This window comes from Petromyzon marinus, chromosome 48, assembly GCF_048934315.1.
Source record: "Petromyzon marinus isolate PM22_M1 ecotype Great Lakes invasive population chromosome 48, UKy_Petmar_22M1.pri1.0, whole genome shotgun sequence".
Taxonomy (NCBI): domain Eukaryota; kingdom Metazoa; phylum Chordata; class Hyperoartia; order Petromyzontiformes; family Petromyzontidae; genus Petromyzon; species Petromyzon marinus.
The window spans coordinates 6,656,817-6,680,501 of record NC_133714.1 but is presented as its reverse complement, the minus strand read 5'-3'; the positions used below and the strand labels follow the sequence as shown (position 1 = coordinate 6,680,501).

The 23,685-nt window shown below is 55.9% G+C and overlaps 1 protein-coding gene across 4 annotated transcripts in view; it reads right to left on the bottom strand.

Moving 5' to 3' along the window:
• LOC116952798 (inositol 1,4,5-trisphosphate-gated calcium channel ITPR1-like) overlaps nt 1-23,685 on the bottom strand; it is a 275,732-nt gene that overhangs the window by 83,842 nt on the left and 168,205 nt on the right. For all 4 annotated transcript variants that reach the window (XM_032972456.2, XM_076074483.1, XM_076074484.1 and 1 more), the window contains 5 exons: nt 19,527-19,702; nt 16,102-16,266; nt 15,701-15,914; nt 8,253-8,348; nt 4,010-4,146 (listed from right to left, as the gene is read on the bottom strand). In XM_032972456.2, the coding sequence (XP_032828347.2) occupies nt 4,010-4,146; nt 8,253-8,348; nt 15,701-15,914; nt 16,102-16,266; nt 19,527-19,702 (788 nt within the window). The remainder of the gene's footprint in view (nt 1-4,009; nt 4,147-8,252; nt 8,349-15,700; nt 15,915-16,101; nt 16,267-19,526; nt 19,703-23,685) is intronic.

Sequence of the window (23,685 nt, the reverse complement as noted above, 5' to 3'; positions counted from 1 at the left end):
AGGAAGTTGCTTATCATTTGGGAATTTATAGCAGCGGCCAAATACTCCGAACGCGCGACGCTGATTCTAAATTATGGAGGGAAAAACTGGAGGACTCGGAGAAAAATCCACACTCCAAATATAAAACAGGCGTCAGGGTTGGGATCGAACCCACGACCTCCTGCATACCAGGCGAGGTAGTCAACATCTCCTAGCCACCGAGATGATGATGAGAGAGAGAGAGACACGCAAACTCCAAATATACAGCAGGCGTACAGGTCGGGATCGAACCCACGACCTCCTGTACACCAGGCGAGGCAGTTAACAATCTCGGCGCCCAAACTGGGATTGGCCAAACATCCCCGAGGCTGAAAGATTCCCGTAAAATTAAAAAAATGACTCAATTGGGAATTACGCGCGTAAATGATCGTCCAACCCGCTGTGAAAACCTGTCAAGACTCTCCCGCAGACGAGTCACGAGACTCGGCGACGCGTTCCTGCGTCAACAAGCGTCGTGACACTAATGATGACAACGATACAAACTTCGCGCGCAGACCTTTCACGGCCGATGTAACGACTCACAATAATGTTTTCTTTCGGGGTTCAGGTGCTGGGGGTGTGCTCTTAACTCGAGCCCTCCACCACCCGACAGAGCCGCTTAAAACTGAGCCGTCACGCCATGGGCAAACAAAAGATAAAACCGCCGATAGATTTCGTTTTTTTGTTGTTGCCGGCGGCAATCCAAACGGAACGTTGAATGGGCGAGCGAAAGCGTTACAAAGTATTGTGCTCCCTCATTAGGTTGGTTATACTTCACGGCTCGGTCGTGTCGGGACGGTTCTCCGTGATCTTTGAACTCCCGGATTTGCGAGCTGTGCGTCCGGGCTCTAGTTGTGTTACAATAAAAGCAATGGGAGCAAAACAAACCTAAAAGCATCCTGCAACGACGCTTGCGCTGCAGATGACGGCCCCAGCGTTGTCAGACAGCAGGCGCGAGGCCGGAGGTTTCAGACACCCTCGCGTGAGCGTGAATAACAACGATGATTGTAAACAAAACAAATCATTTTGCCGCCGTCGGGTCTTAAAGCTGGCTCGTGGGTTGTTTCCTTTTACCGGTTCTCCGTTCGGCTCCGCGCTCGCTGGCTCGTTTAACGAGCGAGCGAGCGAGCGAGCGAGCCTCCCGCTCCGTTACCTTTGCTGAGCGGCGCGTATACGTGCGTGGCATTGTGCGCGAGCGAGAATCAATAGCGGGGGACGTTCTGCGAAAAAAAAAGTGCTTCATAGCTCATCCGGTCTAAATAAATATTCCGATTCTGAATGACGCTCTCTGGCGGGTCGTACGCTGTGAGCCGCGAGTGTCCCTCTCCTCGGGGCACTCTGAAGAGGCTCGGCCACAGAGGCTTGGTGCCGCGGTGGCGAGATGGATGTCATGGGTTCGATCCCAACCCTGATGCCTGTTGTATATTTGGAGTTTGCGTGTCTCTCTCTCTCTCTCTCTCCCCGTGGTGATCGCGTGGATTTTGCTCCGCGCCATCCTGTGTTTCCCTGCCACGTTTAGAATCAACGTCACGCGTTCAAGAGCATTTGGCTGCTATACATTTCCACGTGATGATGATGATGGCGATAAGCCGCTTCGTTGAGCAATCATTTGTTGGCCAGGTCGCTTCTCGAAAAAGAGCAACATAGCTCAGTGGGCCTTACCCGGTAAAATAAAAAAAATTGTTCAGTAGTTTATTTTTACGATTTATAGCGAGTTTCTGGGTGTCGTATGAAACTTTTTTATGGCCTACGCCGATCGCTACGACCGCCACTACGACTAATTATTATTATTAATAATAAAATATTAATTTCAACTTGTGCTACGCCACCACGCAACGGTATTTACTCGCTCCCGGAGAGAGAGAGAGACACAGAGAGAGTTGGGACGAGTCGGAGTGCATGAAGAGGAACCGCAGATGAGGAGCGGGAAGGCAGCAGCTGCCAGGCAGTGAGCTGGCGCATCCCGACAATTTCCCACGCTCTGCAGTCCCTTGTGTGTGAAGGTGTTGTCGGGCAATTAATGAAGCGTGGGAGGAAATCAAGAGGGCCCGGAAAAGCCGACACTCCACCCCATACCGATGGACCAGGTTCGGAGTCCACATTTTTGCCGTTCCGCCTTCTCCCGGCGAGCCAGGGTGTGGCTCTTCCTCAACGCCCACGGGGAAGGGGGAGTTTCACAACAACAACAACAGCATCTCTGTGTGTGCGGTGACCCACCACACACACACGCGCACGCACACATGGGATCGGAAGGCGTGGCGGTTAGCGCGACGCTGCGCTATGAACCCGGCGACCCGGGTTCGATTGCCGCTCACGGCCAACACCCAGTGACGATTAATTATTTGAACCGGTCCTGAGGCTCCCCTAGGTAGACTCAGCCTAAAGTGAGCACCTGGCGCGGTGTGTAAGCATCGCCACTGGGGAGACAAAGGCGGCCGGGCGTGGTGCTGGCCACCCACCCCCTCGTGTGCTGTGTCAGCCTTCATAGGTGCTGCTAGCTAACAGCACTTGCCTCAACAGTCTAAGGGAACACGGGAGGGGGTCTTTTGTCTTTGGTGATTCACCAACCCTTGCTGCTGCTGCTGCCTTCGGACTCCCGAATTACAGGCAGCCACGTGCAGCGCAGCCACAACTATCGCCATCTACACCACCGTCACCGCCTGCTTCTTTTACGCTGGGTTGCCATCACGTAGAGGCGTGCTTATTGGTGGGATGAGCCGAGCTCGTCATCCCAAAGTGTGGCAGTGCAGACCCCTCTCACAGTGCATATGGTCCTCAGCAGCGACCATTGGCGACTATGCCGTGCTGACGAAAACCGGTCCACAGTTGTCTGTCCTCATTGCTGCTGCTGCTGTCAATCGGTCGCAATTGGACCATGATGCAGTTCTTCGGTAACTGCTGACGGCTTTCGCGTTAATGTACGGTGCCGAGTGCACTTTAATGCACATTGTGCCGTGCCTTGTAGGCCTGAGTAGCTGTAGTTCTGGAAAGAGGCAGCCGTGTCAGTCTGGGTTCTCAGCCGTGTCAGTCGGGGTGCTCAGCCGTGTCAGTCTGGGTTCTCAGCCGTGTCAGTCTGGGTTCTCAGCCGTGTCAGTCTGGGTTCTCAGCCGTGCCAGTCATGGACTCAGCCGTGCCAGTCTGGGTTCTCAGCCGTGCCAGTCTGGGTTCTCAGCCGTGCCAGTCGGGGTTCTCAGCCGTGTCAGTCTGGGTTCTCAGCCGTGTCAGTCTGGGTACTTAGCCGTGTCAGTCTGGGACTCAGCCGTGCCAGTCTGGGTTCTCAGCCGTGCCAGTCATGGACTCAGCCGTGTCAGTCGGGGTTCTCAGCCGTGCCAGTCTGGGTTCTCAGCCGTGCCAGTCGGGGTACTTAGCCGTGTCAGTCTGGGTTCTCAGCCGTGTCAGTCGGGGTGCTCAGCCGTGTCAGTCGGGGTGCTCAGCCGTGTCAGTCTGGGTTCTCAGCCGTGCCAGTCTGGGTTCTCAGCCGTGTCAGTCGGGGTTCTCAGCCGTGTCAGTCATGGACTCAGCCGTGTCAGTCGGGGTTCTCAGCCGTGCCAGTCTGGGTTCTCAGCCGTGCCAGTCGGGGTACTTAGCCGTGTCAGTCGGGGTAGTCAGCCGTGCCAGTCTGGGTTCTCAGCCGTGTCAGTCTGGGTGCTCAGCCGTGTCAGTCTGGGTTCTCAGCCGTGTCAGTCTGGGTTCTCAGCCGTGTCAGTCTGGGTTCTCAGCCGTGTCAGTCTGGGTTCTCAGCCGTGCCAGACTGGGTTCTCAGCCGTGTCAGTCTGGGTGCTCAGCCGTGTCAGTCATGGACTCAGCCGTGCCAGTCGGGTTCAGCTATCACCGGCGAGCCATCATCGTCACCGCGCTAGGCCACCACGAAAGCAAGGGGCACGATGTCGCCGAACGCGAATTATTAACCGCACAGCCACCCGCACCACCCCCCCCTCCTCCGGCAAAACCCCGACCCCCCCCCCCCCGCCCCACACCGCCGGCTACGTACGTCCTTGGAGGGCTGGCGCAGGACATCACCGACGCCGCCGCCGTTGCGGAGGCCCTGGTTGAGGACGGTGACGATGCACATGATGAGCGTGTCGCACGATCGCTCCGACGAGTCCGACTCGCCGCGGCCTGACGACACTGTTGGCGCGCGTGCGCGTGTTTGTGCATGTGTGTGCATGTGTGTGTGCATGTGTGTGCCAGTGTGTGTGTGTGCGATTGTGTGTGTGCGCGCATGAGTATGCATGTGTGCGAGTGTGCATGCGTGTGTGTGCGCGCGAATGCGTGTGTGTGCGAGTATGCGTGCGAGTGTGTGTGTGTGTGTGCCAGTGTGTGTTTGTGTATGGGCACACCATGGGCAGGGGTAGTGCAGCAGTGGTTAGCGCAATGCAGTTGGCTACTAACCAGAATATCTGAACCGGTCCTGGGCCTCCGCAAGGTCGACTCAGCCTCAAATGAGTAGCTGGTGCGGAGTGTAAACATCAGCACTGGTGAGACAAAGGAGGCCGGGCGTGGTGCTGGCCACCCACCCCCTCGTGTGCTGTGCCGGCCTTAATAAGGTGATTCTCGCTAACAGCACTTGCCCCATCAGCCTGTTGAAGGCTACACGGGGGATATTTGTCTTCGTACGTACACACACACACGGGAATGCACACGAATCCATCTGTGCGCAGAGATGCATAACACATTTTTACATTTTGCCTTTATAAACCACTCTTCATAAAGAGCATCCTTTGGCACCTTACAATTAACACTCTATTAATTATAAAACTAAAAACCCTATTGCGTAAGCCATCCAGCTCACCGCTTGGCTCACGCATACGGATCCGTTCATTAGATCTGTTCCTTGAATATTCCACTGTGCCTGGATTCCCAATATGACTTGAGACGGAGTTCCACAGGCGGGGAGAATAGAAACCAGGTTACAACACGCGCGTACACAAGCACGCGAGTACACACATTCACACAAAGCCAAAGATCCCCCGTGTAGCCTTGACAGGCTGTTGGGACAAGTGCTGTGCGTGCGTGTGTGCTTGTGTGGGGAGCGGTAGTGTACCGCTCATGGCCAACACCAGTGATTCGGTTCTGGGCCTCCCCTAGGTCGACTCCGTCTCAAAAAGAGTACCCGGTGCGGTGTGTAAACATCGCCACAGCCTTAACATACTGGAGGGTGCAGTGCTGTTAGCGGCGCCTATGAAGGCCGGAATGGTACACAAAGGGGTGGGTGGCCAGCATCACGCCCGATCGCCTTTGTCTCCCCAGTGGCGATGTTTACACACCGTGCCAGGTACTCATTGAAGGCTGAGTCGACCTAGGGGAGGCCCAGGACCGGTTCAGATAAAATAATCGTCACTAACCGCTACACTACCGCTCCCCACTACACTACAGAGATACACGCACACTGACACACACACAGATACACACATACAGAGAGACATACACACACACAGATACACACATACAGAGATACACACACACACAGATACACACATACAGAGATACATACACACACAGATACACACATACAGAGATACACACACACAGATACACACATACAGAAATACACACATACAGAGATACACACACACAGATACACACACAGATACACACATACAGAAATACACACACAGAGATACAAAGATAAAGATCCCCCGTATAGCCTTAACAGACTGTAGGGGCAAGTGCTGTTAGCGAGCACCTATGAAGGCCGGAGCGTACACGAGGGGGTGGGTGGCCAGCACCACGCCCGACCGCCATTGTCTCCCTAGTGGCAATGTTTACACACCGCACCAGGTACTCATTTTAGGCTGAGTCGACCTAGGGGAAGCAAAAGACCGGTTCAGATAATCGTCACTTCTGTTGTATATCGAACCCGTGTCGCCAGATTCATAGCGCAGCGTGCTAACCGCTACACTATCGCTCCCCACAGAGATACACACACAGATACACACATACAGAAATACACACACAGATACACACATAGAGAGATACACACAGACACACACACAGATACACACATACAGGAATACACAAAACAAAGATCCCCCATATAGCCTTAACAGACTGTAGGGGCGAGTGCTGTTAGCGAGCACCTATGAAGGCCGGAACGGTACACGAGGGGGTGGGTGGCCAGCACCACGCCTTTGTCTCCCTAGTGGCAATGTTTACACACCGCACCAGGTACTAATTTGAGGCTGAGTCGACCTAGGGGAGGCCCATGACCGGTTCATATAATCGTCACTGGTGTTGGCCGTGAGCAGGAATCGAACCCGGGGCGCCAGGTTCATAGCGCAGCGCGCTAACCGCTACACTATCGCTCCCCACAGGAATACACACACACACAGATACACACATAGAGAGATACACACAGACACACACACAGATACACACATACAGGAATACACACACAGGTACACACATAGAGAGATACACACAGACACACACACACAGATACACACATACAGGAATACACACACACAGATACACACATAGAGAGATACACACAGACACACACAGATACACACATACAGGAATACACACACATACACACAGGTACACACATAGAGAGATACACACAGACACACACACACACAGATACACACATACAGGAATACACACACACACAGGTACACACATAGAGAGATACGCACAGACACACACAGATACACACATACAGGAATACACACACACAGGTACACACATAGAGAGATACACACAGACACACACACACAGATACACACATACAGAGATGCACAGAGTGAGAGATACGTAACACAGATACAACACCGTGCATGTGCTGTGTGCACTGTGTGCGCTGCATGGCAGGCAGCCCCGTCTACTCATGTGGTTTGGCTTTGCGTGCCAATTTTTTTTTTGGAGAGCGACGGGAAGCCCGCTACACACACGCGTACACTGATCCACGATCCGTCCTCACCGTGGTGGTACAGAATTGCCGGGCGCAAGCCCAAGGTGTCAGTAGGGGTCCAGCACCACGGCCGACCACCTTTGTCTCCCCAACGGCGCCCATGTTTACCCTACGCACCAGGCACTCTTTTGCACGTATGTACGTACATTGAACATCTTTCGCACCGTACGCAGCCAACCGTGCTATGAATATTTTTCTTACTATTGCGACTAGTTCGTTTTTTTTATTGTACCAGGTAAGGCCCCACTGAGCTACGTAGCTCTTTTCAGGAGCGACCTGGCTATCAATAAATGATAGCTCAACAAAGTGGGCTTATCACGTGGACATTTATAGCAGTCAAAAACTCTGAACGCATGCTGATTCTAAATGTGGAAGGAAAAAGCGGAGGACCCGGAGAGAAATCTACGCGACCACGGGGAAAGAGAGAGACACCGCAAACTCAAAATATACAGAAGCAGCAGGCGTCAGGGTCTGGATCGAAGCCACGACCTCCTGTATACCACGCGAGGTAGTTAACATCTCACCACTGTGCCGCTCGTAAATAATTTAATCGGAGGTGCGGGGGAAGGACAACAAACTAAACACAAAAATCCGTTGCAAAAGAAATGAGATTTCAATCAGGATTTGGCTGAGTCGTCCGAATATTCCCCCCAGGCTCCCCCCACTCGCAGTACCCCACCCCCACCACCCCGTCGGAGGGAGGATTGGATGTGGATCGGGCAAGTACCGAGATGTTAACTACCTCGCCTGGTACGCAGGAGGTCGTGGGTTCGATCCCGACCCTGACGCCTGCTGCTGTATATTTGGAGTTTGCGTGTCTCTCTGTCTCTCATCATCATCACGGTGGCTAGGAGATGTTAACTACCTCGCCTGGTACGCAGGAGGTCGTGGGTTAAATCCCGACCCTGACGCCTGCTGCTACTGTATATTTGGAGTATGCGTGTCTCTCTCTCCCCATGGTCGCGTGGATTTTTCTCCAGGTCCTCCGGTTTTTTCCCCCTTCCACATTTAGAATCAACGTCGCGCGGTTTAGAGTATTTGGCTGCTATGAGTTTTCGCGTGATTAAGCTAGGTCGCTTCTGAAAAAGCGCCATAGTGTGGGTCCTTACCTGGTAGTTTTAAGAAAAATCTTGTTTTTAAGCATTGCATGAGAAATTAACCCTTGCCTAATGCCGATTGCTAACGCTGCAGCCTTAACCCTTTCTCTTACGCTATCCCATAGCCCTGCTCCACTGCGCTACCCGTGCCCGCTTGTCACCCCCCCGCCCCCGCCCCAACCCCCTGTTGTGCCGGGGCGAAGGCGTCGCGAGCGGCTCCTCACCGTCGCGGGCCGACGACAGCCGGCCGGAGTAGTGCTGCACGGTGGGGCCGCTGCAGTTGACGCTGTCGGAGCTGCAGTACCGGGGCTCATCGGGGCCTGTCGGGACACACGCCGCGACGGGGTTAATAATAACAGCGAACAATAACAGTTAATAGAATGATGATGTTTGTACTACGTACAGCGGTAGTGTAGCGGTTAGCGCTACGCTGCGCTACGAACCCCGGCGCTCCGAATTCGATTCCCGCTCACGGCCAACGCCGGTGACGATTATCTGAATCGGCGCTGGGCCTCCCCTAGGTCGACTCGGACTCAGAGCAGTACCTGGTGCAATGTGTAAACATCGCCACTGGGGAGACAAAGTCTGTCGGGCGTGGTGCTGGCCACCCACCCCCTCGTGTGCCGTTCAGGCCTTCATCAGTGTTCGCTAACAGCACTTGCACCCAACAGTCTGTAAAGGCTATACGGTGGATCTTTGTCTATTCTCCTATAACGCGTGGTGTTTTCATGACGTGAATTGTATGTAACGCGATTGAGTGAGCAGAACTGCTCACTTAATCGGTTGTACGGCTGCCTCGACAAAGCATCACACAAGGCGGGATGCTGCTGGATGCTTCTAGACGCTACCCACGTGTTCAGCCTGACTATACATCTCACGTGTTGTCGCGGACAGTGCTTTACCCTATACTATACATTCTTTATTGTAACGCGATTTTTCCAGAATGCAGCGTTCTTCAGGAACGCAACGAACCAGCGCGTTGTAGGAGAACATATTGCACGCTAAACTTCTTTCGCACCGTACGAAGCCAACCGTGCTAATCGGAGGTGTGGGGTACGGACAACAAACTCAACACAAAAAGCAGTTCTAAAACCAAAATGTTTGTCCATCTACAAATTAGTTTTCGATGAAGAATAACGATGATGATACTTTGATTTTATACAGCGTCATTCATGGTGATAGTATCTCACCATTTCATATATTTTATATACAATACTAGTTCATGAAGCCTGTCTTCGCCAGGCAAACGTTTTCAATAAATATTAAAATGAACCTGATATGATTTCTTACAATTTTTCTATACGATCAGATACTAACAACAATATATATTTTTTATTTTTCCACCAAAAAAACACAACTCGATTCAACTTCTTATATTGAAAGACGTACACCCATCAGAAAGCTTTCAATTTAAATATGCCGCTCTTTTATTAATTAGAAAAAACAAACATTACGTATCGATTTAAAGCTTTCGTGACTGCAAGGATTCATCTTCTTTGGTTCTTTCTTTATTTTATCAATTTATTATTTTATTCTCATTCTACGTGACTTTATTGAAAGAACCAAAGAAGAAAAAGCATTATGTACGTAAAACTATGAGTGAAAGCTCTCCTATCTTTTTCCGAATGATTCAGATTTGAGCATCGTGAAATGTGTATTTTTTTTCATTTAAACGCGCTTTAATCCGAAATATCTCAAAAACAAGAAGAGATAGAAGGATGGTTCTCACTTTAATTTGATTTGCTGCTTAATCCTCTATCCAACGAAAACAAACTGCAATCTCATATTTCGAACGGTTTCTGAAAAACACCAGGCACAAATGTGTTTATGGGGCACTTAAAAATCAAGATTTGGGGGCCTTCAAATGAAAAATCTTGGATGTTCAGATTGCTCATGTTGTTGGTGTCCCAAAAGCTGCAGCAAATTTAAACTTTCTACCTTGTCTTTATTTATATAGATACAATAATATATCATTACATAATAAATAACAATATATATGATACACGTATGATATATATCAAATTCATGACCAAATCCCATATATGGCCACCACCATGCAATAATAAAAATAAACCAAATGCAATGGCACCAAATCAAAAACCAACAACAACAACAACAGCAGCTGCTGCTGTTGTCACAACAGAGAAATTAGTCCGTGAGGTCTGCCACACATCTCAGACCACGATGCCAACTTCCCAAGCAAGCCAGGAAACCTTCATCGCAGGGGGCCGCAGCAGCGGCGGCGGCCACAAAGTTATCGGTTCAATGTCCGAAAAAGCGATGACCTCTTCTTTGGTTCTTTCGGTAAAGTCACGTAGAATGAGAATAAAGTAATAAAATAAAACAATACAATTCTCACGACGTTTCGGCCACAACACAAGTGGCCTTCTTCAGGTGAAAGGAACAAACCTGTCGAAAATTAAAGCGATGACCTATTATTTATCAAGCGTGTGGCCTGGATTAACGAAAAAAAAAACCAGGACTTTAATTTCGGATTTCAATAACACGATGGGAGCCTATGTGTCCGGAGGATGATGTGGGGAGGGGGGGGGCTAGCTCCAGCCTGCGGGCGGCTGTGCGCGCGAGAAAGCTCGTCCACCGATCGCGGATTTGAGCTTGTTTAGTTCTACAATTGGGGTGGAGAGCAGAAACATTTGCCAATGTGTTGTAGCTCTCGCCACCGTCCGCGTATTTCTGAAATGATGTACGCAGCCGCAGCGTGTCGCCTGCTTTAACTCACATGAGTGTGTGAATAAACGATTAATTATTACGAACGGGGGGGGGGGGGGGGGGGGGAGCTACCGTTGATCCCACCCGGGCAGCGACCGATCACGGGCGTGGACACACACGCACACAAAGATCCCCCGTGTAGCCTTAGCAGACTGTAGGGGCAAGTGCTGTTAGCGAGCACCTATGAAGGCCGGAACGGCACACGAGGGGGTGGGTGGCCAGCGCCACGCCCGGCCGCCTTTGTCTCCCCAGCGGCGATGTTTGCACACCGCACCGGGTACTCATTTGAGGCTGAGTCGACCTAGGGGAGGCCCAGGACAGACGCACACACACACACACAGGCACGCAGCGGGCGGACCGCGCCCGCCGTGGTTGCGTCTTTGACCATACCTCACCGCGCACGGTCAGCACGGGTTTGGCGAAGACCGCCTCGGACACATGGCCCGCCGCACTGCCACGAGGCCCCCCACTGCTCGTCGGGAAGCCAACGCAGGTCGCCGGGTTTCCCGGGCGCGGTGCGCGAACCCCACTGCTCCGCATCTCATTCGTTCACTTACTTATACTTCGGAGTAAGTGCAGGGAATTCTACAATGCATCTCTGCGGAGCTGCGGGCTCGCCGGTTTCCCGCGCCCACACAGCAAAGTCCAAATAGGCTTGACTTGAAGCATTCGTGACTGCAGGAATTGATATTCTCTCGGGTCTTTCGATAAAGTCACGTGGGTAGGTTCAAAGAATATAACAAAACCCTACGACGTTCCGATCGCGACGCGAGCGGTCGTCATCTTCCCGCTCTTCCTGATGACGACCGCTCGTGTTTGCGATCGAAACGTCGTGGGGTTTTGTTATTTTCTTTGATCCTACCCACGTGGCTTTGCCGAAAGACCCGAAGAGTATGAATTTCTGCAGGCACGAAAGCTTCAAGTCAAGATTTATACCCAACGTGGTCGCAAGCATCCTCTTGAAGATGAGTCTTGAGACTCTCCTGGGTAAAGGAGACGCCGCCGTGGCTAGGAGATGTTAACTACCTCGCCTGGTGTACAGGAGGTCGTGCGTTCGATCCCGACCCTGACGCCTGCTGTATATTTGGAGTTTGCGTGTCTCTCTCTCTCATCATCATCACGGTGGCTAGGAGATGTTGACTACCTCGCCTGGTGTACAGGAGGTCGTGGGTTCCATCCCAACTCTGACGCCTGCTGCTGTATATTTGGAGTTTGCGTGTCTCTCTCTCTCTCATCACGGTGGCTAGGAGATGTTAACTACCTCGCCTTGTATACAGGAGGTCGTGGGTTCGATCCCGACCCTGACGCCCGCTGTATATTTGGAGTTTGCGTGTCTCTCTCTCACTATCATCATCACGGTGGCTAGGAGATGTTAACTACCTCGCTTGGTATACAGGAGGTCGTGGGTTCGATCCCGACCCTGATGCCCGCTGCTGTATATTTGGAGTTTGTGTGTCTCTCTCCCCTGTGGTCGCGTGGATTTTTCTCTCCGGGTCCTCCAGTTTTTCCCTCCACATTTAGAATCAAAGCGCGTTTTAGAGTATTTGGCTGCTATAAATGTCCACAAGACGATGATAAGCCACTTCGTTGAGCTATCACTTGTAGCCAGGTCGCTTCTGAAAAAGCTTTCTATAGCTCAGTGGGGGCCTTACCCGGTAAAAAAAAAAAATAGGAAATATTCATACTTAAAGCGAACACTCGAACAATAATAACGATGAAGATCACTCGGCTCCGTGGCACGGGGCGTTTTATCTTGAAACCTCTCGCGGCGACGTCGGCGAACAGCGTTAGATAACAAATGGCGAGCGGCGGACGAAGGAAACGAGCGAACGCGGATTTTTTTTATTTCGTCCGACAAGCCCCGGCGTGTGCGGGCGTCACACTGGATGTGTGGGCGTTACACTGGAGGTGTGGGCGTTACACTGGAGGTGCGAACGTTACACTGGAGGTGTGGGCGTTACACTGGAGGTGTGAGCGTTACACTGGAGGTGCGGGCGTTACACTGGAGGTGTGGGCGTTACACCGGAGGTGTGGGCGTTACACTGGAGGTGTGGGCGTTACACTGGTGGTGTGGGCGTTACACTGGTGGTGTGGGCGTTACACTGGAGGTGTGGGCGTTACACTGGAGGTGTGGGCGTTACACTGGAGGTGTGGGCGTTACACTGGAGGTGTGGGCGTTACACTGGAGGTGTGGGCGTTACACTGGAGGTGTGGGCGTTACACTGGAGGTGTGGGCGTTACACTGGAGGTGTGGGCGTTACACCGGCGGTGTGGGCGTTACACTGGAGGTGTGGGCGTTACACTGGTGGTGTGGGCGTTACACTGGAGGTGTGGGCGTTACACTGGAGGTGTGGGCGTTACACTGGAGGTGCGGGCGTTACACCGGCGGTGTGGGCATCACACTGGAGGCGAGGGCGTCACACTGGAGGCGAGAGCGTGCCCGCTCGGTCCAGTTACGTCCGCAGCACAGTGCCGCGACGACGATGGCGAAATCGGGATTAAAAGTGGGGTCGTCGCGGGGCGGAACGGCCTCGTTCGCGGAAGTGGATATCGCAGAGCTGCCTCCGAGATCGCTCGCCGAGTGACAACGCTGGGCCAGCGCGCCGCACCGGGGCGGCGCTTCCTCACCCGCTCCCGCGTACGAGAGTGAGATCCGTCCGCTTGTGTGACCGTCGAACCGACATTTCCCATTGTCGGCTCCGCGAGTTAGCAAAACGTTAAGCGCGGAACCGAATTGAACGCGGTGGGGTTGTTTTTGTTGTTGTTGTTGTTGTTGCGTGCACTCATCGGTTGACTGGCCTGAGACCAACGAGGGACAGCGTTTAGCCACGGGGCAGTCTGCCTGGAATGGGAACGCACCTTTGTTTGCGCGAGGTCAGTTCACCAATTTGCGCGCACGTTTCTTATCCGCCCGCTTTTCGCCAGAATCTGCGTTTCCCGTGACCTTATCCAAGGACTTGGCAGCAGCGGCGGCGGCGGCGGCGGCAGCCGCACGTCACATCTGGACACGGGCACCATCTGGGCGTGCCCATTAGCACCACCAGCCTTGGCAGCCGGGCGGCACGTCTTGGAAGACTTTAACACGGAAGCAGCAACAAAAAAAAAGACGAACGTTCGAGGGGTAAAGCCTCGTAAAAATTTTTACTATTGCAGAGTGGCCGTGTAGTGGAGTCATCAATCCGAGGGTACGCGGGGCACACCGTATTTTTGTTAAATATAATGGCCGCCAATTTTTTTTTTCATTTTTAATACCCCCCCCCCCCCTCTCCCATCTATTGCGTCCAGCGAATTTCTGCCGGGACAGCCCTTGCGGGGGGAAAGCGTCCTGAAAAAAATGAAAAAAAAATTGAAAAGGAAATAAGCTGCGGCGCTGAAAGTGCGGGCGCGGCGCGAAATCGGCAAACTCGGCGGGTTTCACGCCGGCGCGAACGGCAACGAGCTGAGTGGGCGGGCGGGCGGGCGAGAGACAGAGAGAGAGCAGAGGGCAGGGAGGGAGGGGAGGGAGCCGTCTGGCCGTTTTGGCGAGAGAAGACGGCGAGAGAGAGGGAGAGAGAGAGACGCAAGGGGCCCGCCGAGATTGACGAGGCGCCCGTGCCAGATTTGACGAGGCTAAGAGTCGCCGAGAATATCCTCGTAAATCGCGTTAAAAGTCACCGCGCCAGCAAACGGCCGTCCCCGGACCCCCACCCCCACCCACCCACTCCCGCACCCCATCCCCGGCACGCGCGCGAAACCAACTCACGCCAAACGGCGGCAAAGAGACCTTCGGCGTCGCTCAGCGGCGCGGAAATTGGGTGGAGGAGGTGCGGAGATTGGGGGAAGGGGGGGGTGGAGGGGGCAGGAGGCGGCTGTCTCGGTGAATCGTCGTCGTTAGCGCCGGTGGGCGTGCGTGCACGCCAGGGTGCCGTCGCTGGAATGGGGGGGGGGGGGGGGGAGCCGTGCCGGCGGCGTTTACGGGGAGCGTGGGGGGGGGGGGCGTCGGTAGGACACGGGGGAGCTCGAACGCATCCGGCCGCGTCCCCGACAAGAGCGGGAGCGGTGGCGCTGCGGTTAGGGTGACCGTGACCCCCGGGTTCTGTTCCACCCCCCCCCCGCCTCCCCTCCGGGCGCGAACGCTTTTTCCGTCCCGCGTTGCTGAACGGCGCGGTCAAATAACTGTAGGAAGGTGGATGGGGGGGGGGGTGAGCGGGGATCTTCATCCAGCAGTGGATAGCCAAAGTGCCGAACACTTATGAAGGACTCGGGTGGCGTGGCGGCTCATGCTGCGATGCGCGACCGGCGGCAAATTTTCACGGTGCGGCGTGGCATTGAAGGCAAAAGCGGCGTGGTAGCGCTGTGTGGGGTGGGGTCCGCTGCTCTGTTGTATGCGTTTGGACTTACTTCCCTACACTTTGCGCTCCTGTTGCGTTTTTGTTTTGTCTGCCGACGTTCCGACCCGCGCCGGCCTACTCGTTAAAATAAAAATAAATAAAAATAAAAAAGAACTTCGTTTTTTTTTCTTTCCCCCCCCCGTCGTGGTGTGACGCATCTGCGCCTTTCGTGAGTTGGCGGCGCGGCGGCACGGCGGCTCGCGCAGCCCTCGTCGACGGTTCACGGCACGGCGGCTCTCAACCGGGTGAGGTGAGGTGGCGGGGGGGGGTAAACGCGGGCATGCCGAACACTGAGATGGAACAACCACGGCAACGTTCGAATCCGCACGGTGCTCCTGGAGCGATATGAACGCCCGTTTTAAAATCTCGCTGATCGCAGGCAACGTCGGGTTTCCAGGAGCAAACCTGGCGAGCGTCACGAGAGCAGTTACTGAGCCATCTAGGGTCAGGCAAGGTGCGGGGTGTTTGTGGGGGGAGAGGAGGTATAAACGGTGGCAAGAAACACCGCTGTACGGCGTGTGAAGCCTCGTTTGCCGCGTGGCACCGGCGCGGTGGCTCGGCACGGCGCCCACCTCTGTCGGCGGCGGCGGCGGCGGCGCCGTGCGGCGCTCCGGAGCGGTCCACGGAGAGGATGAAGTCGTCGCGGAAGAAGAGGAAGCCGACGATGGAGAAGAGGTAGACGAGGATGAGCGCGAGCACGGCGGTGAGCACGATGGAGCGGCCGTTGCGCGTCACGCTCTTGATCACGTTGAGCAGCGTCTCCTCGCGGTACACCAGGTCGAACAGCTGAGGGGCACGGGGGGAGGGGGGCACGGGGGGGGGGGCACGGGGGGGGGCACGGGGGGGGGCACGGGGGGGGGCACGGGGGGGGGGGGGCACGCGCGTCCGAAACGCGGTCGCTGTGACGTTCCTGCGAACGCGGTTGTGAGTGCGGTTGTTGCTCATGGCTGTGGCTGTTGCGAGCGGCGGCTACCAGCAGGCTGTAGAAGAACTCGTGCAGGAGGAGGCCCGAGGCGCACACCGTCAGGTAGAAGAGGTGGTAGAGGAACTCCACGTCCAAGATCATCGCTCGGTAGCCGCGGGCAAACGTCCCGCGGTTCCCCACGAAGCTCAAGAGGAACACCACCTTGTTGCACACCTGGTGGGCACAAAGACAAAGATCCCCCCGTATAGCATTCACAAACTGTAGGGGCAAGTGCTGTTAGCGGGCAGCGCCTATGAAGGCCGGAACGGCACGCGAGGGGGTGCCGTTCCGGCCTTCATCGCCACTGGGGCCGCCTTCGTCTCCCCATACAGAAATACACACACACAGAGATACAAGATAAAGATCCCCCGTGTAGCCTTAACAGACTGTAGGGGCAAGTGCTGTTAGCGAGCACCTATGAAGGCCGGAACGGCACACGAGGGGGTGGGTGCCCAGCACCACGCCCGACCCCCTTCGTCTCCCCAGTGGTGATGTTTACACACCGCACCAGGTACTAATTTGAGGCTGAGTCGACTTAGTGGGGGCCCACGACCGGTTCAGATAATCGTCACTGGGTGTTGGCCGTGAGCGGGAATCGAACTTGGGTCGCCAGGTTCATAGCGCAGCGTAGCGCTAACCGCTGCTCCTGGTGGGCACGGGCACACACAGACACGCACACACGTGGCGGCGGACACTCGGCTCTCTCTCTCTCGAGTGGTTGGTGGTCTAGACAAGGCACGTGGGGGAAGGGGGGCAACATCGCGACTTCCTGGCTTCCGTTCCGCTGTTTGTGAGCGGTGCACCTCGGCGCCTCGACGTTTCCTTTGGATATAAAAGAACAGAGATCCCCGGGTGTAGCCTCAACAGGCTGTCGGGGCAAGTGCCGTCATGGAGCAGCGCCTGTGAAGGCCCGGCACGACACACCAGGGGGTGGGTGGCCGGCATCGCACGCCCAACCGCCTCCCTTAGGCCGAGTCGACCTAAGGGAGGCCCAGGACCGGATCAAATATTCGCCCCTGTGACTGGTCGTGAGTGGGAATTGAGCTCGGGTCACCTAGGTTAGTGGCGCACCGCGCTAACCGCCAAGCCAACTCTCCCCACCCTTGCGTAAAGGCACACGCCGCGGTGGCTAGGAGATGTTAACCACCTCGCCCGGTACGCAGGAGGTCGTGGGTTCGATCCCGACCCTGACGCCTGCTGCTGTATATTTGGAGTTTGCGTGTCTCTCTCTCATCATCATCACGGTGGCTAGGAGATGTTAACTACCTCGCCTGGTGTGCAGGAGGTCGTGGGTTCGATCCCGACCCTGACGCCTGCTGCTGTATATTTGGAGTCTGTGAGTGTGTCTCACTCTCATCGTCATCACGGTGGCTAGGAGATGTTAACTACCTCGCCTGGTACACAGGAGGTCGTGGGTTCGATCCCGACCCTGACGCCTGCTGCTGTGTATTTGCAGTTTGCGGTGTCTCTATCCCCGTGGTCGCGTGGATTTTTCTCCGGGTCCCCCGGTTTTCCCCTCCTCTTTGGCCGCCATAAGTTCCCGCGTGATTGATAAGCTGCTCCGTTGAGCTATAATTTGCGATAGCCAGGTAGCTTCTGAAAAAAAACCTGGACAAATTAAAAAATTGTAAAATATCCGAAAATTGTGGTGGCGACATTTTGAAAATAATCTGACACTCATCTCTCATACGTATTTGATGCGTGCCTTGCATATTAAACTCGTAGCAACCGCACAGCATGGGATCTCCTGACAGAATAACCCCCCCCCGCCCGCCCACCATGATCCGTATAATAGCCGTTATATATTTTAAATGGGGATTTAAGGAAGTTCCAGCTGTGTAGGTGTCTGTCAGTGTGTGGCAGCGCGCACTCACATACACGCGCACACACACGCACACACCTGCACACACACAAGCACACACACACACGCACACACACACACGTGCACACACACACACGCACACACACACACACGCACGTGCACACACACACGTGCACACACACACACATGCGCACACACCTGCACACACACACGCACACACACACACACGTGCACACACACACACGCACGCACACACACGTGCACACACACACACATGCACACACACGCACACACCTGCACACACACAAGCACACACACACGCACACACACACACACGTGCACACACACACACGCACAGACAGGCACACGCGCACACACGCACGCAAGCAGACATGCGCACACGTGCATACGCACACACACGTGCACACGTGCACACACACACGTGCACACGCACACACCTGCACACACACAAGCACACACACACACACGTGCACACACACAAGCACACACACACACACGTGCACACACACACGTGCACACACGTGCAAACACCTGCACACACACAAGCACACACACACACACGTGCACACACACGTGCACACACACACACACGCACACACACACACGCACACACCTGCACACACCTGCACACACACAAGCACACACACACACGCACACACACACACACACGTGCACACACACGCACACACGCACAGACAGGCACACGCGCACACGCGCACACACGCGCACACACACACGCACGCACACACGCACGCACACACGCACGCTAGCACGCGCGTCGGGACGGAACGATCTCTATTTCTTGATTTAGATTTTTTTTTTGCTCGTAATTAAACAATTAAAAATGTAAACGGCGTTCAGAGCTGAACCGAGCACACGCGTACACGCACACGCGTACAGACGCGCGTGCGTGCGTGCGTACGTACGGAGAGGTGCAAATAATTGCTTAAACATCTGTGAGCCGCTAAGATTTCCTCCGGATGTGATTATAACCCACGCGGCACTCGCGGATTTAATTGCTAACGGTGGGCAGAGACACCTCTTTGAATAATAATAATGATGATGATGGCGACGACGACGACGATAGGAATAGTTATGCTTATAAAAGGATAACGGAAACGCGTCCGGGAGAGGTGGGGAGGGTGGGGGGGAGGTTCCACCGAACGCGGAGATGGAGCGGTGGAAACCATCTCTCGCACGTGCAGAGATGCTGCTGCGCGGATTGTTGCGTCGTGGGACCGCGGGAGGTAGGGTGACGGCCCAGAGATTAGGCCTTCATCCAGCAGTGGATGGGTCGCGGCTGGCGCGATAGCGAGCAACGGCGTGCGGCAACGGATACGGCGACGCGTGACCGACTGATCACAACGCCGCGACACGCGACGGGCACGGAACGACCGCGGCGGGACGGGGTGCGACAGCGCGCGACGACGAGGTGTGACGAGGTGTCAGAATCCGCGATGGGGGTCGCGCGACGGCGCGGAACGAGGTGCGACGGCTTGCTGGAATGCGTGACGGGGCGCAACGAGGTTGCGACGACGAGGTTGCGACGCGGGAGGAAGGGCGCGGGTCGCGACGAGGTGGGCACACGCACGTTGGCGGTGCCCAGCAGCAGCAGCGTGGGCTCCAGGCCCAGCGAGTAGATGAGGCGGAGGATCGCGGAGCCGATGAGCGCGCGGATGCCGTGGGGGCGCGGCAGCGCCAGCACGATCGCCAGCGAGCCCAGCGTCGCCGTCCACAGCAGCCCCGATAGGTGCGGCTCCAGGGGGCCTTGGGGGTGACGCGGGGGGCGAGGAGCGGGGGCGATGCGGGGAGGCGCGGGGTGACGCGGGGAGACACGGGGGAGGCAAGGGGAGACACGGGGTGACACGAGGAGACACGGGGGAGGCAAAATGAGACGAGGGGAGACACGGGGAGGCAAGGGGAGACACGGGGTGACACGGGGGTGACACGGGGAGGCAAAATGAGACGAGGGGAGACACGGGAAGGCAAGGGAGAGACGGGGAGACACGGGGAGACACGGGGAGACACGGGGGAGGCAAGGGGAGACACGGGGTGACACGAGGAGACACGGGGGAGGCAAAATGAGACGAGGGGAGACACGGGGAGGCAAGGGAGACACGGGGAGAGACGGGGAGACACGGGGAGACACGGGGAGGCAAGGGAGAGACGGGGAGACACGGGGAGACACGGGGAGATTACCACGGGGCACTTTGGCTCAACACACGTACGTGTGGATCGACATGAGCCAACACGGACTAAAATGGAGCACCGAGGCATACAAGAGTCGACAAGACCCAACAGAGGCCAACGTGGGCCACACAAACCAACACACGCCAGCACCAAAAGCAACACAGCCAAACGGGCCACACCAATCAAAATAGTCAATGGGCCACCAGGGTCAACATGGGCCAACAGAGGCCAAAATATGTCAATAGGGCCCGACATGGGCTTATATGGGCAGCACAAATCAACATAGGCAATCGCAGGTCAACCAAGAACGCAGACACCCACATTGTCCAACATGGGCGACCAAGGCCAAACGGGGCCAACTCTGAGTGTCCAGGTGGCCGGGTGGCCGGGTGGCCGGGTGGCTGGGTGGCCGGGTAGCTGGGTGGCTGGGTGGCCGGGTAGCTGGGTAGCTGGGTGGTTGGGTGGCCGGGTGGCCGGGTGGCCGGGTAGCTATGTGGCCGGGTAGCTGGGTGGCCGGGTAGCTGGGTGGCCCGGTGGCTGGATGGCCGGGTCGCCGGGTGGCCGGGTAGCTGGGTGGCTGGGTGGCCAGGTAGCTGAGTGGCCGGGTAGCTGGGTAGCTGGGTGGTTGGGTGGCCGGGTGGCCGGGTGGCCGGGTAGCTGGGTGGCCGGGTGGCTGGGTAGCTGGGTGGCCGGGTGGCTGGGTGGCTGGGTGGCCGGGTAGCTGGGTGGTTGGGTGGTTGGGTGGCCGGGTGGCTGGGTGGCCGGGTAGCTGGGTGGCCGGGTGGCTGGGTGGCTGGGTGGCCGGGTGGCTGGGTGGTTGGGTGGTTGGGTGGCTGGGTAGCTGGGTGGCTGGGTGGCTGGGTAGTTGGGTGGTTGGGTGGTTGGGTGGCCGGGTAGCTGTGTGGCTCAGTCGCCGGGTAGCTGGGTAGCTGGGTGGCTGGGTAGCTGGGTAGCTGGGTGGCTGGGTGGCCGGGTAGCTGGGTGGCTGGGTAGCTGGGTAGCTGGGTGGCCGGGTAGCTGGGTGGCTGGGTGGCCGGGTAGCTGGGTGGCTGGGTGGCCGGGTAGCTGTGTGGCTCAGTCGCCGGGTAGCTGCGTGGCTGGGTAGTTGGGTAGTTGGGTGGTTGGGTGGCTGGGTAGCTGGGTAGCCGTGTGGCCGGGTGGCCGGTTAACAGGCATTGCGCCGTGAATTACGGCCTAATTATGGGCTTCAGCCAGCGCCACCGGCAATAACCGGGCACCGGGGTGGCAGCGGCGGCCAGATGGGGCCCTGCTCTCTCAAGCGAGGCCCGCCCAGCGGTTAATGTGCTCTGATGGCGAATCGGCGGCGAAGGGGGTGGGTGGTGGGCGAAATTGAGAGGAGCTGGAGGGGAGGGAGGGAGGGAGGGAGGGAGGGGGGGGTAGCGGCACCGGTGGAATCGTTTCTGAGGAAGCGCGAGCGTTGCGCGTAAATGCGCGGGCGGGCGGGCGGGCGGAAGCACGAGCGCCTGCCGCGTCGGAACGCAGCGGCAGCAGCTTGCGGAGTGATCGTTGCCCCGATCGGGCTACTGCTGTGTACGCTTACATCCGCCCCGTTTCCCCTGGCGGAGAGAGGCTTTATTGATGAGGATGGGCCACTTAAAGTGTTCCCTGGGACGTGAGTTTTAATGATATCATTGAACGCTGCGGATAATCATTCATTGGCAGTATTGCCTTTTTTCCTTTCTTTCCTTCCCATCTCCCGCAACCTGCACCCCCCACCCCCCCACCCCCCCCCCCGCGCGCACACCGCCACCACCACTCATGCTCTCTCTCTCAACAATTAAAAAGTCACACGCGAGCGAAAAGAAGAAAACAAATCTATACGCCCGGCCTTAAAATGCGCCTCTAAGAACCGTGGGACAACAGCAGTTTACCTAATTCACCGAAGCACTTGGAGTGGGGGGGGGGTGGGAAGTGGGGAACGCACGACTGCCGTATTCACCAGGCCAGAGCATGCACCGGCAAACTGTGTGCCGGGGGTCGTCTCACGCCTCACCTCCGAGTAGCGCGGGTTGGCTACGTACGGCACGCCGAAGGAGTTCAACCGCACATGTGTGCGTGCATTTGAGTGAATACGCAAAAAAAAGAATTAGATTCGTATAGAGCAGCGGTGGCCAACTGGAATCTCCCAGAGCTGCACGCGACTCTTCAATCCACCGCACGCGACTCTTCAATCCACCACACACGACTCTTCAATCCACCGCACGCGGCTCTTCAATCCACAGCATTCAATCCACCACACGCGGCTCTTCAATCCACCGCACGTGACTCTTCAATCCACCGCACGCGGCTCTTCAATCCACAGCATTCAATCCACCACACGCGACTCTTCAATCCACCACACACGACTCTTCATTCCACCACACGCGACTCTTCAATCCACCGCACGCGACTCTTCAATCCACAGCATTCAATCCACCACACGTGGCTCTTCAATCCACCACACACGACTCTTCAATCCACAGCACGCGACTCTTCAATCCACCGCACGCGGCTCTTCAATCCACCGCACGTGACTCTTCAATCCACCGCACGTGACTCTTCAATCCACCACACGCGACTCTTCAATCCACAGCACGTGACTCTTCAATCCACCACACACGACTCTTCATTCCACCACACACGACTCTTCAATCCACAGCACGTGACTCTTCAATCCGCCGCACGCGGCTCTTCAATCCACAGCATTCAATCAACCACACACGACTCTTCAATCCGCCGCACGCGGCTCTTCAATCCACCGCACGCGGCTCTTCAATCCACCGCACGTGACTCTTCAATCCACCACACGCGACTCTTCAATCCACAGCACGTGACTCTTCAATCCACCACACACGACTCTTCATTCCACCACACACGACTCTTCAATCCACAGCACGTGACTCTTCAATCCACCACACGCGACTCTTCAATCCACAGCACGTGACTCTTCAATCCACCACACGCGACTCTTCAATCCACAGCACGTGACTCTTCAATCCACCACACACGACTCTTCATTCCACCACACACGACTCTTCAATCCACAGCACGTGACTCTTCAATCCGCCGCACGCGGCTCTTCAATCCACAGCATTCAATCAACCACACACGACTCTCCAATCCGCCGCACGCGGCTCTTCAATCCGCCGCACGCGGCTCCAGCGAAGGGGCACAACGTAGAATGTACTCTCACAGTAGGAGCAAAGAAGAAATGAATGTCTGCCGTGCGGTGCCAAGAACTCTCAATATATACACACACACACACACTTGGCTCTCGGTCTGTTACGGGTTGGCCACCCCTGATGTAGACACGCGCGCGCTATTTATAAACCAGCCTGCGAATCAGTCCACCGAGCGAGCGCGAGTCTGCGCGGATGGCTCTTCCAACGTATGCATACGTGCGTGTGCGCGCGTGCGCGTGCCAGCGGGTGCTGAAGCAATGCGAACATCGCGAGCGTTATTTTTATTGTTCAAGTAACAGTTTTATTTAGTGGGTCCTGTCAGGGATGTGACACAAAAACAACCGGAGACCCTCTGTTGTGCAACGTGCGGAGACAGAG